We start from the raw sequence: 26878 nt of genomic DNA, 5'->3' as shown, positions 1-26878 counted from the left end.
AAATTTTTTATACAATACAACGAAAGATATAAAGCTTAAATTGTATATTGCGTTTCGCCCTGTAACTTTCCTTCAAGTATGGGTAGCGGTTTCATACTTAGCACAAATGATTTTCTTCGAACGGTCTATTAATTGATGTTCATTGATCAATTTGGTCTAAAGGCACTTTTGATTCCCTTATCCGGCTATACCTTTTCATGTCGATCCGCGACCGGGGACATTCGGCACTACAGCCAAATTAAATACAGGGTGATTCTCTCGCTACGCAAGACAGAAGCCGTGCCGCACAATCGAACCCTGCTGTTTTTGCAGGTAAAGAGACCCAAGGGCATATCGTCGGACCCAAGACTGCTCTATGCGTGTTTATGGCTGGGACGAAGGCAAGAAACGGAACAGCAGGGGTTCCATTGTGCAGCACGGCTTTTGTCTTGCGTAGCGAGATAATCACCCTGTAGAAGAGAATTTTATCGATTACGGCTGTTAAATTTTGTTTGATTCAAGAAAAAAAAAGAACTAACAGCACGCGGAGTTCCCAAGCGGTCACCCATCCAAGTACTATCCGCGCCGAACTTAGCTTGACTTCGGTGATCGGACGAGAACCGGTAGTAGTCCTAAGTCGTATGGTCGTTAGTTGAAAATGGAGACTTTGTTAGAGCAGAAAATGGTTCCAAACCGTAGAAATATTATAAAACATTTAATTGTTGATATCCGTTGTGTTCCATTGCATAATTTATCGCGATTACGTAACAATATGGTTAACACAGCTGTATTTCCAAAAATTTGTCAAATGTGATTCTACTGATATTTTTGCAGATAATTTCATTTTATATAAAAAGAATTTGCGAAGTTTCCGAAAACCTTTCAAACCAGATTTGGCTGAGATTTTGCAAATAGCTTCATTTTGCATAAAAACAATATTTGCAAGAAAGAATTTTGGCGACTCAAAGGCTAAGACTCAAAATTTTGCGAAACAATTTTATTAAGCCGAGTATCCACTTGTACCAAACACCCGTATCCTATTACCGTTCCGAACCCTTTTGAAGAGGCAGACGTTGCCTCGTTGCATGCCACAACGTGCTACGGCTCGGACAATATTTCTTCGTTTCTTGAAAGAAACTCCTATAGGCGAGGAGTTTCGGTTTGGTGCATGCTGTTTCTCCTTTAACTTACTGATGTAATAAAAATAATCTCTCTGGTGCCGTCAAATAGAATATTTTTGAAAGTAATGTAATCTTAATATTCTGAAGTTTTAGAAAGTTACAAATGTTAAAAACGAACAACAAATGCGTATTCGCGCGCATAGAAGCTACCAATAATTGTACTTTTTTAATTTTTGGTTCTTTTTTTTGTTTAGAAGACACAGTTCAGAAATAGCAAACACTATTATAAGTAAAAATTGTCTAAACCATATCGTATTTGGTATCATTATAATCAGAAAAACGTCACAAATATCTTGGTAAAAGTTTTATAAGAAAAAAATGAAAAATAACAAAGTTTAGTCGTTGCATTAGTATTACCTCATTGATATATCCGTTCCCAAATCATATTATCTCGTGCCTCAAGTGTCATGTTTCTACTTGACATTGTTACGTAATCGCGGTAGATTATGCAATGGAATACAACGGATATCAACAACTAAATGTTTTATAATATTTCTACGGTTTGGAACCATTTTCTGCTCTAATAAAGTCTATAATTTCAACTAACGGCCATACGACTTAGGACTACTACCGGTTCTCGTCCGATCACCGAAGTCAAGCTAAGTTCGGCGCGGATAGTACTTGGATGGGTGACCGCTTGGGAACTCCGCGTGCTGTTAGTTCTTTTTTTTTCTTGAATCAAACAAAATTTAACAGCCGTATTCGATAAAATTCTCTTCTACAGGGTGATTATCTCGCTACGCAAGACAAAAGCAGTGCCGCACAATGGAACCCCTGCTGTTCCGTTTCTTGCCTTCGTCCCAGCCATAAACACGCATAGAACAGTCTTGGGTCCGGCGATATGGCCCCTGGGTCTCTTTACCTGCAAAAACAGCGGGGTTCGATTGTGCGGCACTGCTTCTGTCTTGCGTAGCGAGAGAATCACCCTGTATTTAATTTGACCTACCCGGGCCGAGACGACTCTATGTGTGTAGTACGTGTGTTTGTACGGACCTCTTCATGGTGTGGTCAAGGGGTTCATTGTCGCCAGTTCCTTTGTGTCCGGCTGCGAGAAAATCACCCTGGATACAGAATTACAATTATTCACAAAATCATTCCACAATCAACAGTCAATATCCGTACGAATTGGCAATGTTTTAAGTTTTATATCATTTGATACATGTTAAACTATTCTGAACCTGCATATGATGACCATTTCATGAAATAAAAATATTACGAATATGTTTCTCCTCTGCGAACGAAAAGTTAGGAAATATGGCTTTATAATTTTTTTGTATGTGATACACCTCTATAAAAAATCTGGAAAAATGGTATATTAATAATTGTAACGAGCTAAGGATTAAAATTGTAAAAATATGAACATGGTCATATGAACAATTAAAGTAATAATATAAACAATTATCGGTTTTTAATTTTTTCAACTATGTTCCTCCACTTCAAAAAATCTGAAGAAATTACAGATTAATAATCACAACAAGACACTAATACTGTAAAAATATAAACGTGGTCATTTGATAATTTCTATTAAATAAAAATATTTATAAACTTTCCAAATTTTTAAAAAATCCATTTTGCAATGAAAAATTCTATTGGATTATGGGGTAAATAATTATAGTCTTTTAATTTTCTTTTTACTACTTTAAATTTATTTCTTAACTGGCTTTGAAGGATATTCACTCTGTGAAATTCAAACTGAAAGTGAGGCAACGCATCGACCGCCGAAAGGAAATCTGCCGTCCACTTAAAGAAAGAAACTTCGTCTATACCGTGTTTATTACCCTGGCCTCGAACAGTAAACAGTCACAGGCCCTTAGACCTGATGGTGCCAGTCAGGCTATCGTAGATGCACAAAAGACAGTGGTTCTCAACGATTCATTTCTGTATAAGGATTATTGTTGAATATTAAGGCAATATAGGGGGCGCTTGCCCCCTGAAGCGCCATCTTGGGCAGAGCCCAAGAAAATAAAATACATACATACATTGTTGAATATTCCAACACGCCTCCTCAAAAACGAATCGGAGTTTAATTTAACTTAATAAACACGTTACAAAGTTTGCTCGTTTCTATAATACTATTTTCGATAAATTTTATATTTATTAATAACCATCCTTCTTTGCCTTCTCTGGGAATTACACATGGTCCTACATTTGTTGCGAGGATTAGGGAAACCCAGTAAAAACCTAATCAGACCATATATACTTAACTATACTCATATATATTCATAAAAAAAATATAATACAGGTGGCCCTCCTATAACACGGTAGATAGGTTCCTAGAAAACGCCGTGTTGTGTGAAATCGTGTTATATGAGACCCAGAGCTAATACAAAAAGGGGGGTTACGTTCCGAGAACTTATTAAAAACAAACATTTTTTTTTTAATTCTATATAAGCAACTTAATTTTTATTAAAAATATAACACAAAATGAAAAAAAAAGCAAAAAATATTATTTTCATTTAATGTATCCTTAATTTATTAAAATTCTTCCTCATTACTACTTACAATGAGACGGCAAGTCTCGCCGCGAATGGCGTATAAATTGTGCATGACGCTTTCCGCTATAACATCGGAATAGAGTTATAAATGAGTAAATTAATATTTATTTATATATTTTCATGGATAGTCCGATGCTTCCCTGGAAGAACTACCGCATATGCGGCCTATTCACAGAGAAGACCACATCATGTCTAGTACTTTCACGTCGTATCTAAAAAAAACTAATTTAATAATTTCGCGCTTTAATCGAAGCGTGTATAAATTATATATTTTCATGTAAAGGCACTATAGTTCATTATTCCTTCCCGTTATTATTATTAAGTAATTTAGTTTTTAAATATGTTAAACAAAAATCATGTTATCTAGTGCTGTAGAAGTACAGTGTTGTAAAAAGATTTTCTCAATTTTCTTATCGTGTTAGAGCGACACAGTGTTATAGGTTGCAGTGCAATACGAGGGTTCCCGCAATTTATCCTATCGTGTTAGAGCGAAACCGTGTTATAGGATGCCGTGTTGTAGGAGGGCTACCTGTACTATGTTTCAAACAGCTGTAAAATCCACAATTTGAAAAATTTTTTTAAATCCTTCGAGACACGTTTATATATCACTAAAAACTACAACATATCTCAATTTGAGCAAAATCCAACATGATGCTCCGAAAGGTGTCCGATTTCGCATGGAATGCCCCAACTGTGTTTTAAGTTTGATTTTCATGTACATATACTATAGGTTTATAATTTATTAAAGAACGGTCGAAACGGGCCATGTGTAAACCGTTAGGGTGCTTTCCTTCCTGTGGAAAAATTTTTCGAAGTCTGGGCGCTTTCCCTTCGTGGTGGAGGGGGGTGAGTCCTTTAAAGAAAGGGCCACAAACGGTCAATGAGGGTCAGTCGTGCTCTAACTGTGAACGTGGAAACACGCGGCAGAACAAGCAAGACATTTTCTATCACGTTATCGGAACTATTTTATATCGTTGTGTGCTCACGGTTCCATCGGAATTCTTAATAAGTGAAGTGACATAGTGATACAGAGACATAGCAGTGCTCCTTTATACGCATCGGACTCTATCGAAGACGATCATCGAGAAGTTCAAAACAGCCATCTCCATCGTCACACGGGGATCTCTCGCCCACTTGCCGCTTGCTGCCGACGGAGTCTATCAGCATCAGAAGAATAAGTGTTCCTAGCTATATTTCTTGATCGTTTAATTACCGAATAATTTCGAATAATTAATTTTTAAAAGTAATTGCGTATACGGTGCGTGCGAATACTTTCTTACGATGGATACAGTTAAAGTATTCACTCAAAAACAAACAACACTTAAAACGCAGATCACGCACCTTGCGAACTGCGTCGCATCGAATCTGTATGACAAAACTAACCTCAAAATGCGACTGAATTCGGTGACCAAATTGCTATCCGAGTGCGAAGAATTACATGACGAGCTCGAGATTATCGATCCAAGTAACGAGCGACAAAACGATATTCTAGAAATTCAGGATCGATACTACGAAATCGCGGGTAATATCGAATCGATGGAAGTCGCCGGTACATCGACAGCGCGAATTAACGAGACGCTCGGCAACGCGAACCTAAACACAACTTTGATAAAAGGGTGCCGCACCGTGAAACCAATGGTAGCGGAATTACCGAAATTCGACGGAAGTTTAGACAAGTGGGTTTCGTACAAAAGCACTTTCATGGCGATGATCGATGAGCGCACGGACATTGACGATTCGGTGAAATTTTGGTATTTGAAAAATTCACTTACTGGCGAGGCGCTGAATAAGATTTTACTTTTTGACTCGAGCGGGGAAAATTATCAAAACGCGTGGCGCCTTTTAATCGACTCGTACGGGAAGCAGCGTATTCTCGTATCGTTGCATTTAAACGCCATTCTCGACATACGTGCACCGACTAAGGTCACATCCAACTCGCTTGCGAAAATAATCAATGATGTTCGCCGACATCTAAATATGCTCCAATTGTTAGGAGTCACTCCCGATAGCGTTCTAGTTATTTGTATTCTCGAAAGAGCGCTGCCCAGAGAGATCCGTGAAAAATGGGAAGAGTCGTTGAGCTTGGACACTTTTCCCACGCTAGATCAATTTTATAAATTCATAAACGATACCTCGATGCGATTGCTCATGCTTGAGGAACACACCGTTCGCGCCAAGACCGAGACGGAAGGAAAACGTCGGTCCGGTCGTAAAAAGCGCGCGGTAACTACAGGTGCTTGCTTTTACTGCGAGCAGCAACACTTCGTTCCTAACTGCCCGGCATTCGGAAAATTAACTTTATCGCAGCGTTGGGACGCCGTTAAACGAAAAAATTTATGCCGAAATTGTCTTCGTGTCCACCGCGAACCATGTAGATCGTCGCGGTGCAAACATTGCGGGCGTTTCCACCACTCATTACTTCACCGTTTCGAAACGTAACCGGCACCCGCCGTGCATACCATACCAGCAAAATCGACGAACGAAACCGTCGATGCGAAAAACGCGACATGACAATCGGGAATCACATTAAGGGGGTAAACACGGGTAATGCAGAGATGTGACATTACCGGCAAATATACCGGCCTCGAAATACGAGTCAAGGCAGGACCTTTCGTCTGTTAGTTTTCTCTCGGATTGGTCCCAATGTAAACACGTGCTTGTCGTAAATAACCTAACAGTTTTTCCTCGCCTTTCACGACGAATAAAGAAAGAAGGAATATTTTTTGACAATCACCCCTCTCGTGCGGAGGTTCTCGGGCGGTCAACGTCGCAACGTATCCGCAAATTACGCATCCGTGCGTCCATGATTCCCGAATGACGCATAACGAAACCGGGTCCTACCAACTAGAGTCAATCGAGATTCGCACTTCGGTGTTCGGAATCTCACGGAGACCAGCTCTCCTACAGGCCGTGCTCTAGCACGTACAAAACATTTTTTGACATACTACGCGAACAATTTTTCATACAGTCAGAGGCAATATTACGTGGGCTGACAATTTTTAATAACAAAGCAAGTGATTTAGTCCTTTTAATAATTATAATAATAAAAAGTGGTATAATAGGGCTCCAGGCGAAGATCCACTATAATAAAATTTAACGCGCCATTAGTGGAACCTCAAAGGTGGTGTGGAAGACCACTATTAATTATTACTGATTGTAAGAAAATAATAATACGGTCTTTTTAAACGTAAAAATTTGAACATTCCTTCGCGATACTTAATTTCCTACAAATCAATTGCCATCTTTTTGTATTTACAATACAGCCAGATTTCTCGAAGCTACTCCGATAATCCTTTGTCGTCTCAATAAAATATTCAAACTGCAAATCCAGAGAGATGCGGACTATGCAAAAGAGAGAGCGCCTATAGTCGCTCGTCGTAGTGAAAGGGTTAAATAAAAATTTCGTACCAATCTTATTACGAAAAACATTTCCAGCATGATTTGCCCTTAATATTATTTTTTTCAAATATTTTTCGTCTTAAAAAATGTCTCCGAAATGTCTGTGCCTTTAACTCAAATTACCGGAGAGATAATAATAACACCGACTAGATAATATATTATCTCATATCACATGATAATCATTCGATACAATTCTGCATTCGGGGCAGTGGCCCCGAGAATATCTTACCAGCAAACTGACTGATTGGGGTTTTGTTTCTTACCGCAGCCGCAATATATTCTAGAGGGAGTAAGAAAACGGTGAATTTTTTCGAAGACGCAAACTCCCATAAGGCAGTGATGCCAGAATCGTGGGACGTGGGACAAATTTTTACCCTCTCCACGACGTCCCAGTGACTCCCCTACTTCATTTGTTTCCAGAATCCATGGAACATAAGCGTGTTGCCCCACGTGTCCGTGCGAGCTCCTCCGTTCGGCTGCTCCCGTCATTTCTACATTATCGGCTCGATGCTCAAGCCACCTAAGCATGTGGCAGCAGCATCAACGAGTCGATAAAATAATATAATCTTATCCATGGCAATATGGCAGAATTGAGAAACAAGGAGATTCAGTTCGAATCCCGATTCTATGGTTTCAATTCTGATTTTTAATACATTAAAATTTTTTTAATACATTAATACTTTGAAATACATTAACTTGCGAAGCACTTAAAAAAAGGAGACGAACTGCTTTTTTTATTGATATTTTCTTTAATATTCAAGTTTTATATACAGGGTGTTAAAAAATACCCTGAAGACCTCTCCACCGCTGGATAGATCACGAAAAATCGAAGTAAAAAGTTCTGTAACATTTTTCGATGGAATCAGTAGTTTAGCCACATTTCGTTGTTGAAAATTAAAAATTGACCAATCAGCGTGAAACTTGAGTGGCAAGACCCGCGGAGCAAGAGATGCAGACACGTTAACAATGGAAGGGGGGAGTATTTTGCGCTTGCGCGACTAGCCTGAACAATTTGGCGGGACAACAGTGGAAAGGGCAGTGATGTTAGATGGGATTTTTTCGCGCATGCGCGATTTTTCGTGACGTAACGATGACGATTACAGGAACGTATCAAATACGTTAAAACCTGCTAAAGTCACGCAACAAAATATTACAATATAAATGACGTTTATTTCAATAATAAAAAAATATTACAAAAGAAGAATGAAATCTTTACAACATCCAATTAATTTGTATGCTTAATATTTATTATTAGTCAATCTGTATTTATATTTTATTAGTAATTGTAGATTAATATTTTTTGCACAAAAATATCATTGTCTTTAAGGTATCAAATAGTTCAATTTATTTTTGGCATTGTATTTATTTGAAAAATTGCCAAAATTTAGAATTCAACTCATTACATAAATTGTTATGAAGACTTAAAGGTTATGCGAAGATTTAACTTAAAATATTTAACTTTTTACTAAAGTAATTTCAACTACAATTTATTATATTACTTATTACAAATATAAATAAATACTTCATTAGAAGTAAAAATAAATGGTGTACTTTTGCATTCAAAATGCATAATAATCAATTTATCACAATAGAATCAAGTATTTATATAAAGTACAAAATATTTACATAGAATTCTATCAATTAAAAAATTTTTTGTTACTTTCGATAACGGTTTTACAAAATAAAAAATTTGTATCAGATATAAAATCGGCTATAACGATATTCAAACCACCACGGCCGGGTTGTTTTTGATTTATCCAAGAAAGAATTGGTTTTTGACATACAGGTGCTAAATTCCTTTGTAGCGTCCCACATAAATGTTTCAGCACGAAAGGCATATCTGGCGTTAAAAGACACTGCGAAATAAAACCGATTCCCAACGGACGTGCTTGGAGTTCACGATTCAAGAAATCTATAAGTTCATTGACGCGAGCAGTATCAGGCCATGGTGTCCGCCATAGACCACTCGGCCACAAGTTGGAGTAATTCTGTGCATATATGTTCCTGTAAATAACAATAACCTGATACCTTTCCAGAGTAAGCCAATTTAGTGTTATATGAGTAAAGGTGGAAGCTGTTGGGCACAATTTTGAGTGAAATATTTGAAGAATGGTATCCACAAGGTGACGATGGTCCATTTCAGAAAACGAATAAAAATGTTGAAAATCTAAGATTACAGTCTCGTTGGCGTGAGATGACAGCCACTCTGCTACCTGTTGCAATGGCTGATATATTTTTGATCCATATAAACCATGAACAAAATAAATATCACCGTTCATCGGTTTCGTAGCCACGCGTAAATCTAAGTATCGGATTCCGCCGTTCAGCTGCTCCTTAACGTTATCGTGTTGTGTAATAGACCAATTAAAAATAATAGGTTTTGAGACAATCGAACAGTAACGGCCGAGTGCTCTGATGTATCTAGGCTCGTCGGGTCCGATATCATTATCTTTCATTATGGTATAAGTCATTGTATTGTGAGAACCTGTTAGAAATTAACAATTGACGTTACATGTATTCATTTTATAGTTGATGTAGTATAAATGCGGCCTTGAACATTCAGAATATAACCTACGATCTTAATAACACAGTAAATACAGTTGGTAATGTAGTTTTATAAATTTCAATTGTATAACCCCAACAATTAAAAGAAATTTTGAAAACTTTCATTTTTGTCTAATTAAATTTATAAGAAGGTAATATTAGTTCCAATTAAATATTTTAGATAAAAATTAACTCATTAAATATAAAATATGTTTGATAGAGACTAAAAATATTTCAAACGTACCGGGTATCGCCAAATGTATTATGGGTACGTTTCTCAGAGCTGTCGGAAGCCGAGTCATCCAGTTCTCTAATTCTTCGTTCGAATTGATTGGTTTCCGTTTTGATCTGTGTGGCATATCATCGAAACCCTTGCTTTCATGCTCCATGGTGTTAAATATCCAGTTTCCTTAGTATGACAGTCCTGAATGAATTTATGTAGTGACTAATGTTGTATTCCACTCGCGATACTTATTTATTTTAATCACAACGCGAAATACAACCGAAGTTTTTAATACAATATTCGTCGTGACAAAAGTAGACTCTAGTCCTAAGTTGGTTCGGAAAAATCTGCCCCTGGAGGGAAAAATGTTAGGTATTTTATAGGATCGAAAAAATAGGAAGCTGGGAGTTAACGTGAGTCCAGCAATCAGTAGGGGATGAGGTCATGAGGTCAAGGTTTGGAGATGACTAGTTCGGAGGAATCATTAGGAATAGAAGGAAGGACTTGGAGTGTTTGTTGTTGAAGGTTGACTTATAATATGATAAGAAAACCGGACTATCTAAGTACGATAGTGAATAATTCGGTATACAACACTAAGTTGCACGATTTGAATGATGCAGGTGTACGTCGCCTACATCGAGTGACTCGTTTCTTGATGATCTGCATCCTTTATATTCGTGTTTTAGAATTAACGTTCCCACGGTGATGTCATAACGATCACCTCGCACCTTCTTCCGACGCACAACTGGACGATACAGATTCATAGAACCTAACCTCACGGCCGCTAGGTTATTTAGCGTCCCTCTTTCCTACAATCAGTGACTACAATCCAGAAGTTAACTGCGAGAATGAGTTCATTAAAAAGACTCGATACTACTAACACATGATTGTATTTGTATATACATATTAACTGAAAACTACGAATTTTGAATTTTTAAATTATGAACGATTATATAATTAAAAAGATTCTATTCTAGAAGGAAATATATTTAATGTAAAAGCAGTGGAAAGTGATGTATAGTGATCACGTGTGTTTCTGTGGTGACACATTGACCTAATTTGATCTGTCACTTCTAAAGGGGTTTAGAATGAACGCGTTACTTTAGAATTAATTATGCCCTTATTTATGTAGTTGCAAATGGTTTTTGAAAATTATAAACATTATATAAACAGTAAAGTAATGAAAGTTTCATGATATAACGTTAATTTCAATTTTTTTATGTTTATTACCTTTAAATTACTCTTTTTAAATAGAAATTATATTAACAACAAAAAATGTTTAACGGTGATAATTAATAAATGATACAAAAATTATTTGTTCATTGGACATGTTTTACATTATTTATTATTCTGCCTAAAAGTGCAACTAATAATTTAACATGGATTATGGAAAGTATAATTGAATTTTTATTTTATCCATCAAGAAATAAAAGTATAATAAACATGTTTATTAACTAAGCATTGTTTAAGTTATACATATAAATTATGTAGAATTAATAAGTGTAAGCCATTTCTTCAAATTTTGAACTTGAATTCAGATAGTAACAACAATGTTTATCAAGATTTTAAGATCATCAATATTTCTTAGGTGGTTTAATATATCTACGTAACAACTTATTTGCTGTAAAAATAAAAATAATAATTTTTAAATAATTTCAAGAATTATTCAAAAAATTATAAGTTAATTAATTTTTGATAAACGTCAGAATACCATGCAATAGATTTATAAAATTTTTTTAAATTTCACTAAATACAGAGTATTCCATTTAATTGAACCAACTCAATGTTTTTCATACCTAAAAAAATACAAATGATACATTTATTGGTTACAAAAAACATTGCTATTATATTTGGGCCTTTGAAATAAATACTGTGCAGAGATGGAAAGAATATTAGCGAGACGGTACAAGGGCAAAGGGAGCACTAAGCACGCTCCGCCCTGTCCCCAAATTTGAGTTTCATTTTTCTTCTTTGTCAGGCGACGCGATTAATATGTGATCGCATCGGCCAATAACACGCGACGATCTAGAATACGTGTGCGTGAGATGTGACTTACCGACTACAACCAATGGTACCTGCATTCCTTCCGCTAATATTCTTTCTATCTCTGCACAATACTTCCATCTCTAAATATTTTTCCTTATAATCAAAAACAATGGGAATATGTAAAATTGCAATCTGAAATAATTTATCTATACCACAGTTCACCAGAGTCCATAACTGCGAAAAGACCAGTTTTAGTTCTTTGCGCATCTCCAGTACGCATTTTCGCCCTGATTGGCGATACTCCCAAACGAAGTGGAAAGCGATTAGCAGAGAGCTCGCTGCGTTCCCCCACCATCTTCCAACCTGCGCGTCGTAGTTATGGACTCTGGTGAACTGTGGTATAGTATACAATTTATTTATAAATAATATTATATTATAAAAAAATTCGGAATATCTAATAATCTAATCACACTATAAAACAAAAGACAAATTCGTTATGTTTTTATTTAATAATTTATATCATTGTTTTAGACTGGCTCTCAATTTAACAAAATTGTCTATTAATTATAAATAAAAAGTATATACATCTCGGAAATACTGTTTTCCGATAGTATTTTAGATCCTTAAAATTAGAAGTAAAAAATATATATTATAAATACTATAATATTTCTTTTGTTACTTAAATTTTATATTAACTCTCTACTTTTGTTATTTTTAAATATATTCCTCCTTTCGGCGCCAATAAGAAAGCGGCTGGGTCAATTTGATAAGGAATCATAGTTTTCTCGCAAACATCAATTTTGTAATTACGAAGTATTTTTATAAGTCCAACTTTGGATTGATAGACTGCAAATCGTGCTCCTGTAACATATATCAATAATATTATGAATATCATTAAAATTATAATAAAAAAAATATGATTAGAGAAGTACATATTAAAGTTCTTATGAATAATTTTTAAATACTCAAATTAAATTATAAAAATAAATTCAATGTATCAAAACAATTTCATTGTTTTTGTTACGAAAATAAATATATTGAGCACCCACCTTTACCCTGCTTTCTCCTATATCTAATGTATCTTTTTATAATACTTAAATAGTACTAGAATATTTATACGCACCAATGCAATTCCTTGGCCCATCACCAAAGGGTAAATAATGCATAGGGTGTCTGCTCGCTACCGCTTCCTCAGTAAATCTCTCAGGAATAAAAGCATCAGGATTTGGGTAAATATCAGGATCCCGATGAATAGGATATATTGGTACCCACACAAATGTTTTCTTTGGTATCGTGACCTTTGTACCTTCAAAAGTATAATTGCATATTGACTTTCTCAATAAGAGTGGTCCAGGTGGATATTTTCTTAAGGTTTCTGCAAAAAGAATTATTTAGATTGAACTAAATATACATATAATTAAATGGCAAGGAAAAATTTTTTCAAATTTCCAATTTTTGAAATATTTGACAAAATGTATAATAATTAGTATTACATGAGATAGAAAGTTAAATAAAGATTACATTTTTGAAAAGATATTTACTGTCAGGAGCTATGTACCTTTAAACACTAAATCCAGATACGCCATATCCTTTATTTCATCATATTTCAATTTGCCATCATTTTTATCATAAAATTCCCTGATTTCTTGTCGCAGTTTAATCTGTACTTCAGGATTCAAGGCTAATTCGTACAGAGCATTGCTAATTGCTGTTGAAGAGGTTTCAAAACCAGCGACAAAGAAAACGAAAGCTTGAGCAGTCAGTAAACTATCTGTTAACTCTGAAAAATCAGGTGTCAAAATATTATAAAATTTATGTATATGCTGTGTTCAACTTCATTATATTATGATTTAAAAATCTCAGCATTTTATGGTGTTAGAAGTGTAATTATGATCCATGTATCTACCTTTTTTATGTTAAAAATAAATAACTTTTTTGATCAAAAAACAGTCAAAATTTTTTTGTAAAAATTAAACATTTAATTTTCAGTAAAAGTGTTCATAAAAATTCTGATTATTATTTTAAATATGTTTGAATGCAAATATCAAAGGCCACTCATGTTCAGCTTATGGTTTAATAATTGCTAATAGTGACTCTTATTAAATCAATTTTCAAAAATCGCGTTAAAAATGGGCGTTCGATACTTGAGTCTTAAATATTTTATTATTTATAAAGATACAAAAAAAGTTGATATGAAGATTAAGCTATGAAGACGAATTCATTTCAAAGGAGGGCTGAATTAAGGGGAGGTGTATGTATACTTCAACCTTGGGCTTCACTTTGTACGGGGTCCCGTTATATGCTTTCCATTCATTATGTTAAAAAATATTGAATTAACTTTTTCTTTACTGTAGCCCTTAAATATTATTTAATTTTATTTAGAATAGATTTCAATTTTTGAATTAAGTTAATTAATTAAGAGGGGCCCTCGAAGGTTTAATAGCTCCGAAGGCCCAGAAATCTTAATTCGGCCCTGTCTCGAACTCATATTTCCTGATATTTTACTAACAGTCATGAGTTCAACCACACCCATGCTAATAGTGATATTTTTTTCTAAACAATTTTTTTTTAACCCTCAAAAAAATGACATTGAAATGTATTTAATTATGACTATATTATGTATCGTAATATGACCTTGAATGTCATGAACAGACTTGTGTTATAGCACAACTCTAAATTATTACATTCTACTTACTAATATTTTCCAATTTATCTGGATGTTTCTTGAGTTCCATAAGCATATTAACAAAGTCAGGTCTGGTAACATTATTATTTTCTCTGTACTTTATCGTGTCTACGATGACCTTAGTGAAGAAGGTCGTTATCTCTGTCGGTGGTAGTATATAACCGAGCCAATTGTACAGTCGTGGAAACATTTGTCTAGCTCGGAATCGCAGAAGTTGCTTCCAATTGATAGCAAATACCGTTCTACCCACTCGACGAAATTCGCTTTCTTCATCGGATATCGCATTTATTTCAATACCAAAGGCACAGCTACCAATCACATCCGTTGTGTATTTTGCTGTTAATTCGCGACATTCAACGGGCTCTCCTCTTGCAACAACCTTCTCTAGATATTGTTCCAAATGATCAGCGCATTCTAATATGAGTGGGAACATATCTTTTATTTTTCCTGATGTGAAGACTGGTGAGAGTCTTGATCTTAGCGGTCGCCATCTTTTTGCTTCTAGATTGAAGATATGCGGAGATAGGGGTTCTGCCTGTAATTATTTTTCAAATTAATTTGTTATTCTTATATATTTAACACATTGAGGGTCATCAGTGACCAGCATCATAGGTTTAATATCATGATCACGGATGCCATCATAAGATGTCAAACCTTACGGACGGATGACATCACATACATATGTATAAGCATGCTCAACGTATAGAGTAGCAGTAAAACTATTGACTAGTCGTTAACAGTTTCAGCACGGATGACATCGTAGGATGTCAAACGCGACGGACAGATGACATCATAAGATGGCAAGCACGACGAACAGGTGATATAAGATAGTAAATGAGACGAACGGGTCATATCATAAGATGGCATGCTTAACGCAGTATTTTCGAATTAGAAGTCAAAAACTCCACAGCAATGGAGGCTCGTAAATGTTTGCAATGGCGGGGCTGCAGTAATAAAAGTGAAAACAAGATCAAAATGGATTAAAAAAATTATATCATTAATAAATCTAAAGATCATTATTTAAAAAGATTTCTAAATGAATATATAATATTCTGGCAGCCTGTAGCCCTTATGGACAAATCGTCGCAGTAATTTATTTGCTAATATGTATACCTTTTCGTGAACAGGAAGTCCTCGATCAGCAAATTTAGAAAAGTCCTTTATCAGAATGTCCTTAATAAGTTCTGGGTCATGAAGAAGTAATATAGGCGTTTTTCTGGTAAATATTCCGACCATAGGTTCATGTTTGTATTCATCGTAAACTTTCTTCAAGTAATCGCTCATCGACATTCTCATTAACATAACATCCTTGATGTTACCCAGTACTGGGATTGGTTGTGGTCCGGGAACACCTCGAACTTTCCAAAAATCGAGGACTGTGATGAAGTAATAGTAAAACGCCAAACATAGGGCTGCGATTCCGCAGAAAATTTCTAGGTAAATTGCCATCGTTTGAACGTCCTCATGAATTTGACGGACGAAGATGTTGCGAAATAAATTTCCTGTAAAACGATGTGATTTATGTTACAGCAGTGTGATGGTTAATAAATTTATTGATAGAATGCTTAACCTTCTACTGCCGAGACACCGTATTAAGGAAATTCTGAACTTTGAATTAATTTATACATAAGTATAGAATATTTCTGACAATTTTTTTTTTACTGATTTATCTTTATTACATATTTGTCTAATAATCATAAGGAAATATAGTGGTTCGTTATATTAATTTTATTTTAAGTCAAAAATGAAAAAGAGAAAAAGTGGAAGAAAATAAAGAAACTAGAATAGAAAGTACAAAAGGAAAGTCTACTTCGGAAGAATTGCTATAACCCTGGGCCTCACTTTTTAGGGGGTTTTCTTATAAACTTTCCATTTACTATGTTAAAAAATATCAAATGCAAATTTTTTGTGTTGCTCTTTTTCTTTATGATTAATTATTATTTATTTTTATTTATAATAAATTTCAATTTTTGAATCAAGGTTATCAACCAAGAGGGGCCGTCGAATGTTTAATAGCCCCAGAAATTTTAATTCAGTCCTGGTAATAAAGAATTAATTAATTGTATTTAAAATTAAATAGAAGAGAATTTTATCGAATACGGTTGTTAAATTTTTTTTAATTTAAGAAAAAAAAGAACTAACAGCACGCGGAGTTCCCAAGCGGTCACCCATCCAAGTACTATCCGCGCCGAACTTAGCTTGACTTCGGTGATCGGACGAGAACCGGTAGTAGTCCTAAGTCGTATGGCCGTTAGTTGAAAATCAACACTTTATTAGAGCAGAAAATGGTTAAAACCGTAGAAATATATAATGTAATTAAAAAAACAGTTGTTGATATCCGTTGTATTCCATTGCATAATCTACCGCGATTACGTAACAATGTGGTTAACACAGCTGTTTTTCCGAAAACCTGTCAAATCCGATTTGGTTGAAATTTTGCAAATAGCTTCATTTTGCATAATAACAATGTTTGTGAGAAGGATTTTTGGCGATTCGAAAAAGTTTTTTTATTATTTTAATATCATTTCCTACATTACCCACGTATCTTTAAAACAAAATAGGTTAGATTATGCTATATTTTATGGTGTAGTGGTGCGGAGGGAGGGATTTCCCCCGCCGATTTGTTGGACAATCAAATTGTGCAACAGTAGCGAAAATATTTGAAGGCGGTTGTAATATTCTAACGGTAATGTCATTCTCTGCTTTACCGACACAGTGTCAATACCGGGAATGCTGAGTTTTCTTGAGGACGAAAGCACCGACAAGATACTGTTAAAGACTGCCATCCTTATGGGAGTTCGCGGCGGCGAAAAAATTCGACGTTTTCTTACGCCCTCTAGAATATATTGCGGCCGCAGTAAGAAACAGAACCAGAGTCAGTGAGTTTACCAACGACGAGGTTCGGTGCTGAACTGTATCATGAGACATGAGATGATATTTTATCTGGTCGATGCTATTATTATTTCTTTAAAATCTTGTATTAAAATTATTTTTAATACAAAAAACTGTTATTAATATGTTACATAAACAGTAACACTACTTTAATTAGGAACAGATTTTGGAAAATTTTCTGTTGTTCTCCTTCCTTTTTCTTTGAGGGAAGCTAGAGCCCCTTAGCCCCCCTTGAGTGCGCCAGTGTCAGCGCGGGTATGCAAGGACGCAAGCTTTTAAACGTTTGGGACGTTCGACTCTGTTCACCACATGGCAGAATAAGGGAATACATTAAGTGCTTAGTATGTCATTCTCTGTTAAAAATGCCTACCTCCACTACCTGTGAAAAAGGTAAAAATGCCCACCTGTTAACAGTCTGCTAAGAGACGAGTCTTTGTTAACAGTTAAATGATATTTTATAAATATAACAGTAATTTTCGAATTATTTTTTATTCAATTCTTCTATTTTTTTCAGAATGTTACATACCAAATATTCTTATTTTTCATATATTTATGTAGTATCGATTATTACAATAAGAATGTAATCCAATTATAAGGTAAAATATAATTGTTTTCCAAGCAGTACCGACGAGATAATTATTGTACTGTGACAAAGCTAAATCATCTCGTTGGTCATATAACAGTTTTTTTCGGCGGTACAATGGGTAATATCACTATTCTACATTATCCATCATTCCTATTTACCGATTGTACCCCAGGCCCATTTGACGTGCCGAACTTTAACACAGGGAATGACAGTCTTTAACAGTATCTCGTCGGTGACGAAAGAAAAGAAAAGTGGAGGAGATCCATTTTATCAATTATTGGAAGACATTAAATATGTATATAATGAAAACTAATGAAAAACGTATACAGAATACTGTTGTAACCTCATTCTACGCGGTGTCTGTAATGCAGGAAATTACACTAACATGGTAAAACATTTTTCGCCAAATTTTGAATCTTAACCTTTGAGTCGCCAAAAATCCTTCTCGCAAATATTGTTTTCATGCAAAATGAAGCTATTTGCAGAATCTCAGCCAAATCAGATTTGACAGGTTTTCGAAAACTTCGCCCTGTTTTCAATTAAAATTGTAAATGAGGTATATTTTCAATATATTTAAAAATATTTTCAGTTTCAAAAATTATCTCATTTGAAAGAAAAATAAATATGTCAGGAAGAGCATAAAAACTGTGTATTACATATATGCATTATTCCTTGTAATGCAATTATTACTACAGTGACAAGTATTACCACTGTTTTAAATTGTACAGCAAGGTCAGTCAACACGACATTAATCACTGTCATCTCAAATAACCGGAAATGAAATAGTATTCACACAGCGAGCTAATACGATTTACATAAGTATTCTGTTTACGATTGTTTATAAAGATAATAAATACTTACGGAAATATTTTTCTCAGTGTACATTAACGACGCACTCTTGAGTAAAAGTAGCCTGTTATGTTCAGAGGAGATACAGGAGATAAAGGTAGTGGAGATATGGATGGAATATAAATAAAAGTAGGAAGAATTGTCACCATGAATTGCACAAATTAGATTTCCATGAAACGATCAAATAAAATTGTTGATAATGATTAATCAACTACCAAACGTCTTTATCTTGGAAAAGAGTTATTTAATACAGGTTAAGTCGATGTGTTCCGCCCGTTTGCACTACCTTAACTGTTTATCGAGAATCTTATCGTCGGAGTACTCGGCCCTCTTGTGTTTCAGATCGATGCTACAGATGGACTATTATATCTGTAGATGTCGCTATCAACACTTCCAATGAAATACGTAAGAACTAAAAAATTTCGTTCTATTGAGATATCACAATCCACAAGAGATGAAAGATTAAATTAATGAATAACAAGTAATCAGTACAATGTTTACTGCTATGTTTAATTAAACCTTTTATATAAAGACTGACAATTAATAAGAAGATTAGGTTTTAAGTCATTATGAGGTCACGTGCCGTGTCTACCCCCTTAAATGTGATGATTAGTAGTTTTTAAAATAGGTATTATGATGTTTTGTTCTGCAAAAATTTAAATAATATCCTAATATCTAATAATATCTCAACAGGAAAGTAATAAAAGACTTTTAATGATTTATTTTATTAGTTTTTTTATGATTTATTAGATTTGAATTTCGTATAGTTTAAATCAATTTTACCATCAATTGCACTATCAATAGGACCAGCCCTGCATTGGATGTTTTTCAATCGATCATTTATGTGTCACTAATTTAAGAAAAATTTCTTCCTTTGTCTTATTTATAAAAAGTTGTAAAAATTCAAATATAACTCAGTTAATGTGTCAGTGAGGAATTATTCTCAATATGAACAGGAATTAATTATTCTAGGATTTAATTTAGTTGACTGACAATGAGCAACATATCGCATAACATAACAAATTAGTAATTTGTATTATTATTTTTCTCACATATATACAACTACATATAAACATTTAATATAGTACATACATTACTCTTTAAAATCTTCATACTTTATCAACATTACTTATTTTACAATAATTTTATAGATCTAAAGTAAGATCTTATTGTTAATGTCTTTTATAATTTAATTTTGAACTTTACTTATTTTCAAAATAATGCTTCTCTGTGGTGCAAGCACACGAGCTGTAGGATGCCTAACATATGGAATTAGTGTTTTATCGCAAACGTCAACTCTGAAATTTTTCAACATCTGTATTATTCCAATTTTGGTCTGGTAAATTGCAAAACGTGCTCCTGAAACAGTAATTAATAATATTTGTATTATATAGGGTGTTCGACAACAGGTGGGAGATTGTTTAAGGGATGATTCTAGGGATCAAAATAAGATAAAAATCAAGAATGACGAAATAGAGTTTGCGGCCTTGTTTTCCAGTAATTAACGTTTAAAGATTCAAGTAAAAAGCGCCTAAAACCTGCAATCTGCTCAGCAACGACGACTGAACTTCGGGTAAGCAGGGGTCGGTACAGTTATAACCAAGAAGAGAAAGCCGAATGCTGCAGTACCGAGAAACAGAATAGCACGAGGTAAGTTTCTACTATTCAATGATTCTTGGTTATGACTGTACCCACCCCTGCTAACCAGACGTTCAGTCGTCGTTGCTGAGCAGATTGCAGGTTTTAGGCGCTTTTTATTCGAATTTTTAAACTTTAATTACTGAAAAACAAAGCCGCGAACTCTATTTCGTCATTCTTGATTTTCGTCTTATTTTGATTACCCCTAGAATCACCCCTTAAAATATCTGCCACCTGTTGTCAAACACCCTGTATATAAAAACAGCAGTAAAAGATGGACGAATCATTATGAAATGTAATTTTAGTATTTGATGCGAAGTACCGGACATAGTAGGCTTCTCTACAAAAAAATGGCGCTGTAGGGGAAGAAGGCCTCATTACTCGCAGATCTACCCCTTAGGCGTGGGAATTTTATAATTTCAGAAATCCATGGTAGGGTTTGAAAAATTGCCTCCGGCTCAATGTGTTAATACTTGTGAATTACTACTTCTTAAGGTTTGTTTACACACGTCGAGCAATTTAGTCGAGTGATAAGTAATTTAGTAATTTTTTTAGTCGAATTCATCTATTTATCTTTTTCGATATGCAAAGTTCGAGAAAGCTAAACAGATGATCTTACGATCACTTCGATCTTGAGCTGTTCTTTCTGTTGACCTTTAACCCTTGAACAGAGGAGCCTGGGTCAGTGGTGACCCAATCTTACAAAACATATACAAGAATGTTAATCTAAAGTTAAATGTATAATTTTTAAATGAAAGAGTTTTATACATATTGGAAGAAAAATTTTTAAAGGAACACTAAAATTTAGAAAATGGGAATATGAAACACAAAATTACATAAATTAAAATTGTAGTTCTCTCCATGGACCGTCGTCCGAGGGTTAAAGAGGAGCAGTGAATTTTCTTTCTTCTACATCACCATGTTCCATAAGGAAAGCTAGGATGCTCAGTACTGTACTTAGACATTGCTGTTAATTTCTATATTATTTCATATTTTTAGTTTAATAAATTACCAATGCAATTTCTTGGTCCATCGCCAAAAGGTATGAAAGACATAGAGTGTCGTGCAGCTTCTGCATCCTCGTTAAACCTTTCAGGATCAAAAACGTCGGGGTCTGGATAGATGTTGGGATCTGTGTGAATCGCATGGACAGAGACGAACACTTCAGTATCTGTTGGGATGGATACTTTTGTGCCATTGAAAGTGTAATTGCTGTTACATCTTCTTGTTAGGAGCCCAGCTGGTGGATACTTCCTGAGTGTTTCTGTTAAAGAAAAATAAGTTTATTAGTAATAGAGAATTAAGGTGCGATTAATTTATGGAGAATTAACTGTAGAGTATCGAGTATTAAGTATTAGTATTGACCTTTAGTCAACGATTTCAGTAAGGAACGTAAACACGAGATATCTTTATACCTAACATTATTGAATATAAAATGCTGTCAAAAATTGATGTAGCTTTAAATTAAATTTTTTTTCAAATAACTCAAAACTAGAAGAGTCCGCCATTGAAATCCAAGATGGCTCCGTTATTCTGCATATTTATCACCGTACCTTTGAATACTTTATCCAAATACTTCATGTCTCTTAGGCTGTCATAAGTCCAGTTTCCCTTATTTTTAGTATAAACCTCTTTTATTTCTTGTCGAAGTTTATCCTGAATATTAGGGTTCAAAGCCATTTCATACAGAGTGTGTCCAACTGTAGTTGAAGAAGTTTCAAAGCCAGCTGCGAAGAAAACAGCAGCTTGTGCGGTAAGCAGGCTGTCCGTCACCTCTGAAAAATTTCATGAGATGCCATTTGAACATTGATGATCCATTTATTACAATTGAATATTAACTCATTAATTCTCTTGTTTATTCAAGATACGAATGGTTAATTTTCAAATTTAAGCTCCCAAACTGACATTTTACATCGCTGATCCTGGATCACAAATCGAGTGGTACGCGTATCACCAATGGTACGCGAAAGGTAGTTGGGTGGTAGGTGGATAATTTGTGTAATATTCAGTATAATAATTTCAATATGGTTTGGTAATCGTATAGTGTGTATCGAGCATGGCAGGCCTTCTCTTTCCAGGCTTCCGCCCCTTATCGTAGGTGATTTCAAAGAGAATGATAATGGAGGGGAGGGAGTCCTATATATAAGGTGTTCAACAAGAGGTGGGAGACTTTTTAAGGGGTGATTCTAGGGATCAAAATATGATGAAATAGTGTCTGCGGCTTTGTTTTCCGGTAATTAACGTTTAAAAGTTCGAGTAAAAAGCGCCTAAAACCTGTAATCTGCCCAGCACCGACGACTGAACATCAGGTCAGCAGTGAAGTTGGTTACGCATTCACTCACCGACGCGGCGCGAATGCGTTAGTGAATTTGTAGCCAACTTCACTGCGACAAGTTCAATGCAACTCAATGTACAGTCATAACCAAGAAGAGAAAGCCGAATGCTGCAGTACCGAGGTAACAACTATCTACATATTAGTAGTGATTTTGACACAAAATTTCAAACTATTAGTGTCAAAGGAGTAATGTCTTAAAGAATGAAAATCCTGACCTTAGAACGCTTTGTTCGCCCTTCGGGCTCATTTTGCGTAATTAAACTTCAAATTTACTTACTGATATTCTCCAATTTATTTGGATCATCCTTTAGCTCCATGAGCACATTAATAAAATCAGGTCTGACAATATTATTCTCCTTTCTGTACTTTATCGTCTCTGAGACGATATTTGTCAAAAATGTCGTCACTTCATTTCGCGGTATCACGAAGCCAAGCAAATTGTACAACCATGGCATAGTTTCTCTCACAGTACCTAATAAACGTCTCTTGATATCAGGTTTGAATATTTTTTTTCCAATTTGTCGAAATTTGCTTCCTTCATCTGATAACGCATTCATATTAATCCCGAAGGCACAGCTTCCTATAGCATCAGTGGTAAATCTTGCTGCTATTTCGCGACAATCAAGAAGTCCATCTTTTTCAACTATCTTCTCTAAACACTCTTCAAGATGATTGGAGCATTCAAGTATTAGAGGGAACATATCCTTGAGTTTTCCAGATGTGAATACCGATGAGAGTTTTGCTCTCAATGGACGCCATCTTTTGGCTTCTAAGCTGACAATGTTTAGAGATAGTGGCTCAGTCTGAAAATACAATTTATTATATTAATGTAGTATTGGGTCAAGGGTGTTTAACAATAAGTGGGGCTAAAGTTTTGGCCCCCACTTCTCGGATGGTTTCGAGTGCATTTCGAAGTCGGTTGTATTTTTTGTTAAAAATTATTTTATTATTGAATCTTTACTGTATTTTTATAATACATACCCTTTCGAAAACCATATGGCCCCTATCATTGAAAGTCGAGAAGTCCTTAATCAAGACATCCTTAACAAGATCCAGATCAAGCATTACAAGGCTGGGTGATCTTCTTTTGAATATACCAATCATGGGTTCATTTTTGTATTCCTCATAAAGCTTTAGAACATATTCGTTCATCGCATATTTTCCAAGGATAACATCCTTGACATTTCCAAATACAGGTATCGGTCGTGGACCAGGTACGCCACGATTTTTCCAGAAATCGAAGGTCGATGTAAAGTAATAATACACAGCAAGGAACAACACCGCAAACACACTCAGCAATTGGAAATAATCAGTCATGTTGAAGCAGTAATAATGCCACAGTCGACGAGTCTCGTATCAAAGTGGACGGTTTACTGAAAGATATTATACGCTTCACTCGATTCTGCGCTCTTTCTTATTCGATATGACGTTCATTATCATGATTTTGTTTTTTAACTCTGTAAATACTCGCAGCGTGTACATGTTTACAAAGTGGTGCGTCTAATTGCCGTGGTTTTCTGTAAAATTGCCATGAGTCTGCGGTATTTACAATTGTTTATGATAATATAGGGTGGAATCATTTTTGCTACGAGAGTAAATTTAAATAATCTTTGCATTCTTAATTATTTCCCGCGCATTTAAATTCAATTGAAATTCTAATTATCAAGAATAGGAATAGTCAATTCTTTCAAATTTTCTATTTGCTACTTTACATTATTGACATAGTAGCAATTCTATGCAAAACAATATTTTTCTATTGTATTTTTTTTTTTTTAATTGTTTGAGCATATCTAATTTACGGTGCTGATCACTAGTGACCTCACAGCATTTCAAAGTGTAAAACTAATAATATACTCCTATTGAAGATACGAATGGATAAAAGTATCATCTATAATTTTTTCAAAAATTAATTTCGTAGTTTAATAACATTCATAAAGTAACACTATATCAACCTAGCATATCTACTTCCTTCTATTGTCCTAATTTCGAGTTTTGAAAAGATAACATCTATATGCTGTGAAAAGTTAGAAAATGTTTAACTGATGTTTTTATTTAAAAACTAAAGAGGAATCTTGTTATCATTACAACCAACGACAGTATAATTTATAATTATCTAATTACTGTTTGATAATTAACAGATAAGATGAATGTAGAAATTTTAATTGAAAATCCTTAAATCAACTTTGCTCCAAGTAATTAATTGGTGATATGACATCTTTATACACGCGGGTCCTTAATTATTCTAAAAAAAGAAATGTTACTGATAATTTAGACATTATGATCCAAAGGAATGCAAGTGCCTTTTGAAATTTTTGAATTAAGAACAGAAATAGTTAAACTGTTAAATACATTGTTGTAAATAAAATATAAATAATAATTTCGCTTGTATCTCTTTAGTTTTAAGTGCCTCAATTAAAAATAAAAAGATTATTTTAATTTACTGCTCCCCATTCTGTACTTACAATAGAACTCCGTTTGTTTACACTCCACTTATTCAAATAAATGTATAAATACTCAGTTTCAAATATGTACATATGTATATCAATTTATAATTGAATTCTTATTATTCACTAGATTTAGTAATATGAACAACAAACACTTATTTTTATATTGAACGTTTTAAACAGTTATTTGTGTTGGTAATAAATTATATATCTGTCATGAAAGGAACACTTAAATATGTATAATATAATCGTGGTTAAGTATGAGTCACCTCACTTTAGACAAACCGCACTGATGTGCTCAACTGTAGTTATACGAAGATCAGCTTCATTATATAAATGACAAGATAGTAGCGGGAGGCAGGACTGGATTAAGGTTCTTGGGATCCCGGGGCTACCAAACTATCTATGGGCCCTTTGCTTAATCAACTTGGTTCAAAAATTGAAATTTATTTTGAATCAAATTAAATAAATGAAAAAAAGCAGCAGTAGGAAATTTTTTTTCAATACTGTTTGACATAGTGAATGGAAGACTTATAACGGGGCCTTCTGCAAAGTGAGACTCGGGCCTGTAGCCCCCTTAGATCCCTGTTCAATTTGGCGTTGGCGGTGGGAGAGTAAGTGGACTTCTATTATCAGAACTGTACACTAAACCACAGATGTTCAGAAGAGTTCTGGGCTTCTCCTGCTCCATACCTTTTCCCCTTAAATGGATTTTAAGTAGGTTAGGTTTGATAAATTACATTTAAAATAGATTTAAAATAGATTAGGTTTAATAGATTAAATTTTAAATAGATTTTATGATACTGTATTTTAAGTTGTAATTATTCTAATGTATTAAGTTTCATAAATATAAGTACGTGTTTCTGGCATACTTACAATTAGATCCAGCCATTCAAGTATGCAACGCATTCATTTGTGGGGCGGGGGAGGCGGGCGGTTGTTAAATTCAGTAAAATTTGTGATATTTTAAGCATTAAATGTGTTAAATATGTAAATGATTAAAATTAACCTTAAAATTAAGATATTCTGTATTAAGTATAAAGAAACTATGCAATTATTTTCAACCGACTTCGGAAAAGGAGAAGGTTACTCAATTCGATCAATATGTCTTTTTCTTTTTCTTTTCTTAATGTATGTTCGTCGACTACTCCGAGAGGGATGGACCAATCGAAACGAAACCTTTTGCATTTTGTAGAGTATTTCTCCCGATTGGTCCCGTTAAAAAAACATTTTGCATTTTTTCATTGCTGTAACGTCGCGAGGTCTCTCTCTCACTGATCCTTGGCGTCACTTATGTATTTTAGAATTGTTAGTTAAATAGAGGTTCTCACTTACCTTCCACTTGGCGAGTAGAACCTATCTGCGAATAGAACCTGTTGGGGTGAGTCGTCCAGGTATTGGAACGGTAAGGTAGATGGTTCGAGTGAAGATCACGCAATCCGATCACAAGTATGTTTATTCACTACTGGTACAGTCTTTAGATTCGCTAGCGTTTTTACAATTGAAGTTTACGGAACCTTGCTCTGTCGAAGTACTGTGCTTCGTAGCAGAGTCATATAGGTTTAGACTCATTTAATTAATCGAGTTACCGGAATCTTGCTCTGTCGAAGCACTGAGCTTTCGTAGCAGAGTCGTGTAGAT

At 34.7% G+C, this 26878-nt stretch overlaps 3 protein-coding genes and 3 non-coding genes across 9 annotated transcripts; 1 reads left to right on the top strand and 5 right to left on the bottom strand.

Annotated features, from left to right (window-relative positions):
* Positions 1-511: 511 nt before the first annotated feature.
* Positions 512-632, bottom strand: LOC117603612 (5S ribosomal RNA). Its single transcript, XR_004581258.2, has one exon. It is a non-coding gene; the product is annotated as a 5S ribosomal RNA (ribosomal RNA).
* A 1069-nt stretch (positions 633-1701) lies between these two features.
* On the top strand, positions 1702-1822 carry LOC117603615 (5S ribosomal RNA). Its single transcript, XR_004581261.1, has one exon. It is a non-coding gene; the product is annotated as a 5S ribosomal RNA (ribosomal RNA).
* Positions 1823-8504: 6682 nt separating this feature from the next.
* On the bottom strand, positions 8505-9987 carry LOC117603540 (PI-PLC X domain-containing protein 3). The gene is made up of 2 exons (XM_034322808.2): positions 9843-9987; positions 8505-9539 (listed from the first exon to the last, which is right to left on the bottom strand). The coding sequence occupies exons 1-2, from the start codon at positions 9985-9987 to the stop codon at positions 8692-8694; spliced, it is 993 nt and encodes a 330-aa protein (XP_034178699.1). The 3' UTR covers positions 8505-8691.
* Positions 9988-11306: 1319 nt separating this feature from the next.
* Positions 11307-19180, bottom strand: LOC117603535 (putative cytochrome P450 6a14). Of its 2 annotated transcripts, XR_013062142.1 has the most exons (7): positions 18833-19180; positions 15607-15995; positions 14503-15028; positions 13366-13587; positions 12931-13182; positions 11878-12668; positions 11307-11442 (listed from the first exon to the last, which is right to left on the bottom strand). XR_013062142.1 is itself a non-coding variant. In XM_034322799.2 (6 exons), the coding sequence occupies exons 2-6, from the start codon at positions 15940-15942 to the stop codon at positions 12499-12501; spliced, it is 1506 nt and encodes a 501-aa protein (XP_034178690.1). In that variant the 5' UTR covers positions 15943-15995; positions 18833-19180; the 3' UTR covers positions 11571-12498. The 2 variants fall into 2 exon arrangements, 1 of the variants encoding a protein (XP_034178690.1); XM_034322799.2 differs by lacking the exon at positions 11307-11442 and having other exon boundaries at positions 11571-12668.
* Positions 16629-16749, bottom strand: LOC117603614 (5S ribosomal RNA). The gene has a single exon (XR_004581260.2). It is a non-coding gene; the product is annotated as a 5S ribosomal RNA (ribosomal RNA).
* Positions 19181-19824: 644 nt separating the features above from the next.
* Positions 19825-25551, bottom strand: LOC117603534 (cytochrome P450 6A1-like). Of its 3 annotated transcripts, none has more exons than XM_034322797.2 (6): positions 25256-25551; positions 23775-24329; positions 23071-23596; positions 22012-22233; positions 21471-21722; positions 19825-20179 (listed from the first exon to the last, which is right to left on the bottom strand). In XM_034322797.2, the coding sequence occupies exons 2-6, from the start codon at positions 24108-24110 to the stop codon at positions 20010-20012; spliced, it is 1506 nt and encodes a 501-aa protein (XP_034178688.2). In that variant the 5' UTR covers positions 24111-24329; positions 25256-25551; the 3' UTR covers positions 19825-20009. The 3 variants fall into 3 exon arrangements, with proteins under 3 accessions (XP_034178688.2, XP_034178687.2, XP_034178689.2); XM_034322796.2 differs by having other exon boundaries at positions 23775-24310; XM_034322798.2 differs by having other exon boundaries at positions 23775-24166.
* Positions 25552-26878: the final 1327 nt, after the last annotated feature.

Source organism: Osmia lignaria, chromosome 4 (assembly GCF_051020975.1).
Source record: "Osmia lignaria lignaria isolate PbOS001 chromosome 4, iyOsmLign1, whole genome shotgun sequence".
Taxonomy (NCBI): Eukaryota; Metazoa; Arthropoda; class Insecta; order Hymenoptera; family Megachilidae; genus Osmia; species Osmia lignaria.
This window is presented reverse-complemented; position numbering and strand designations above follow the sequence as displayed.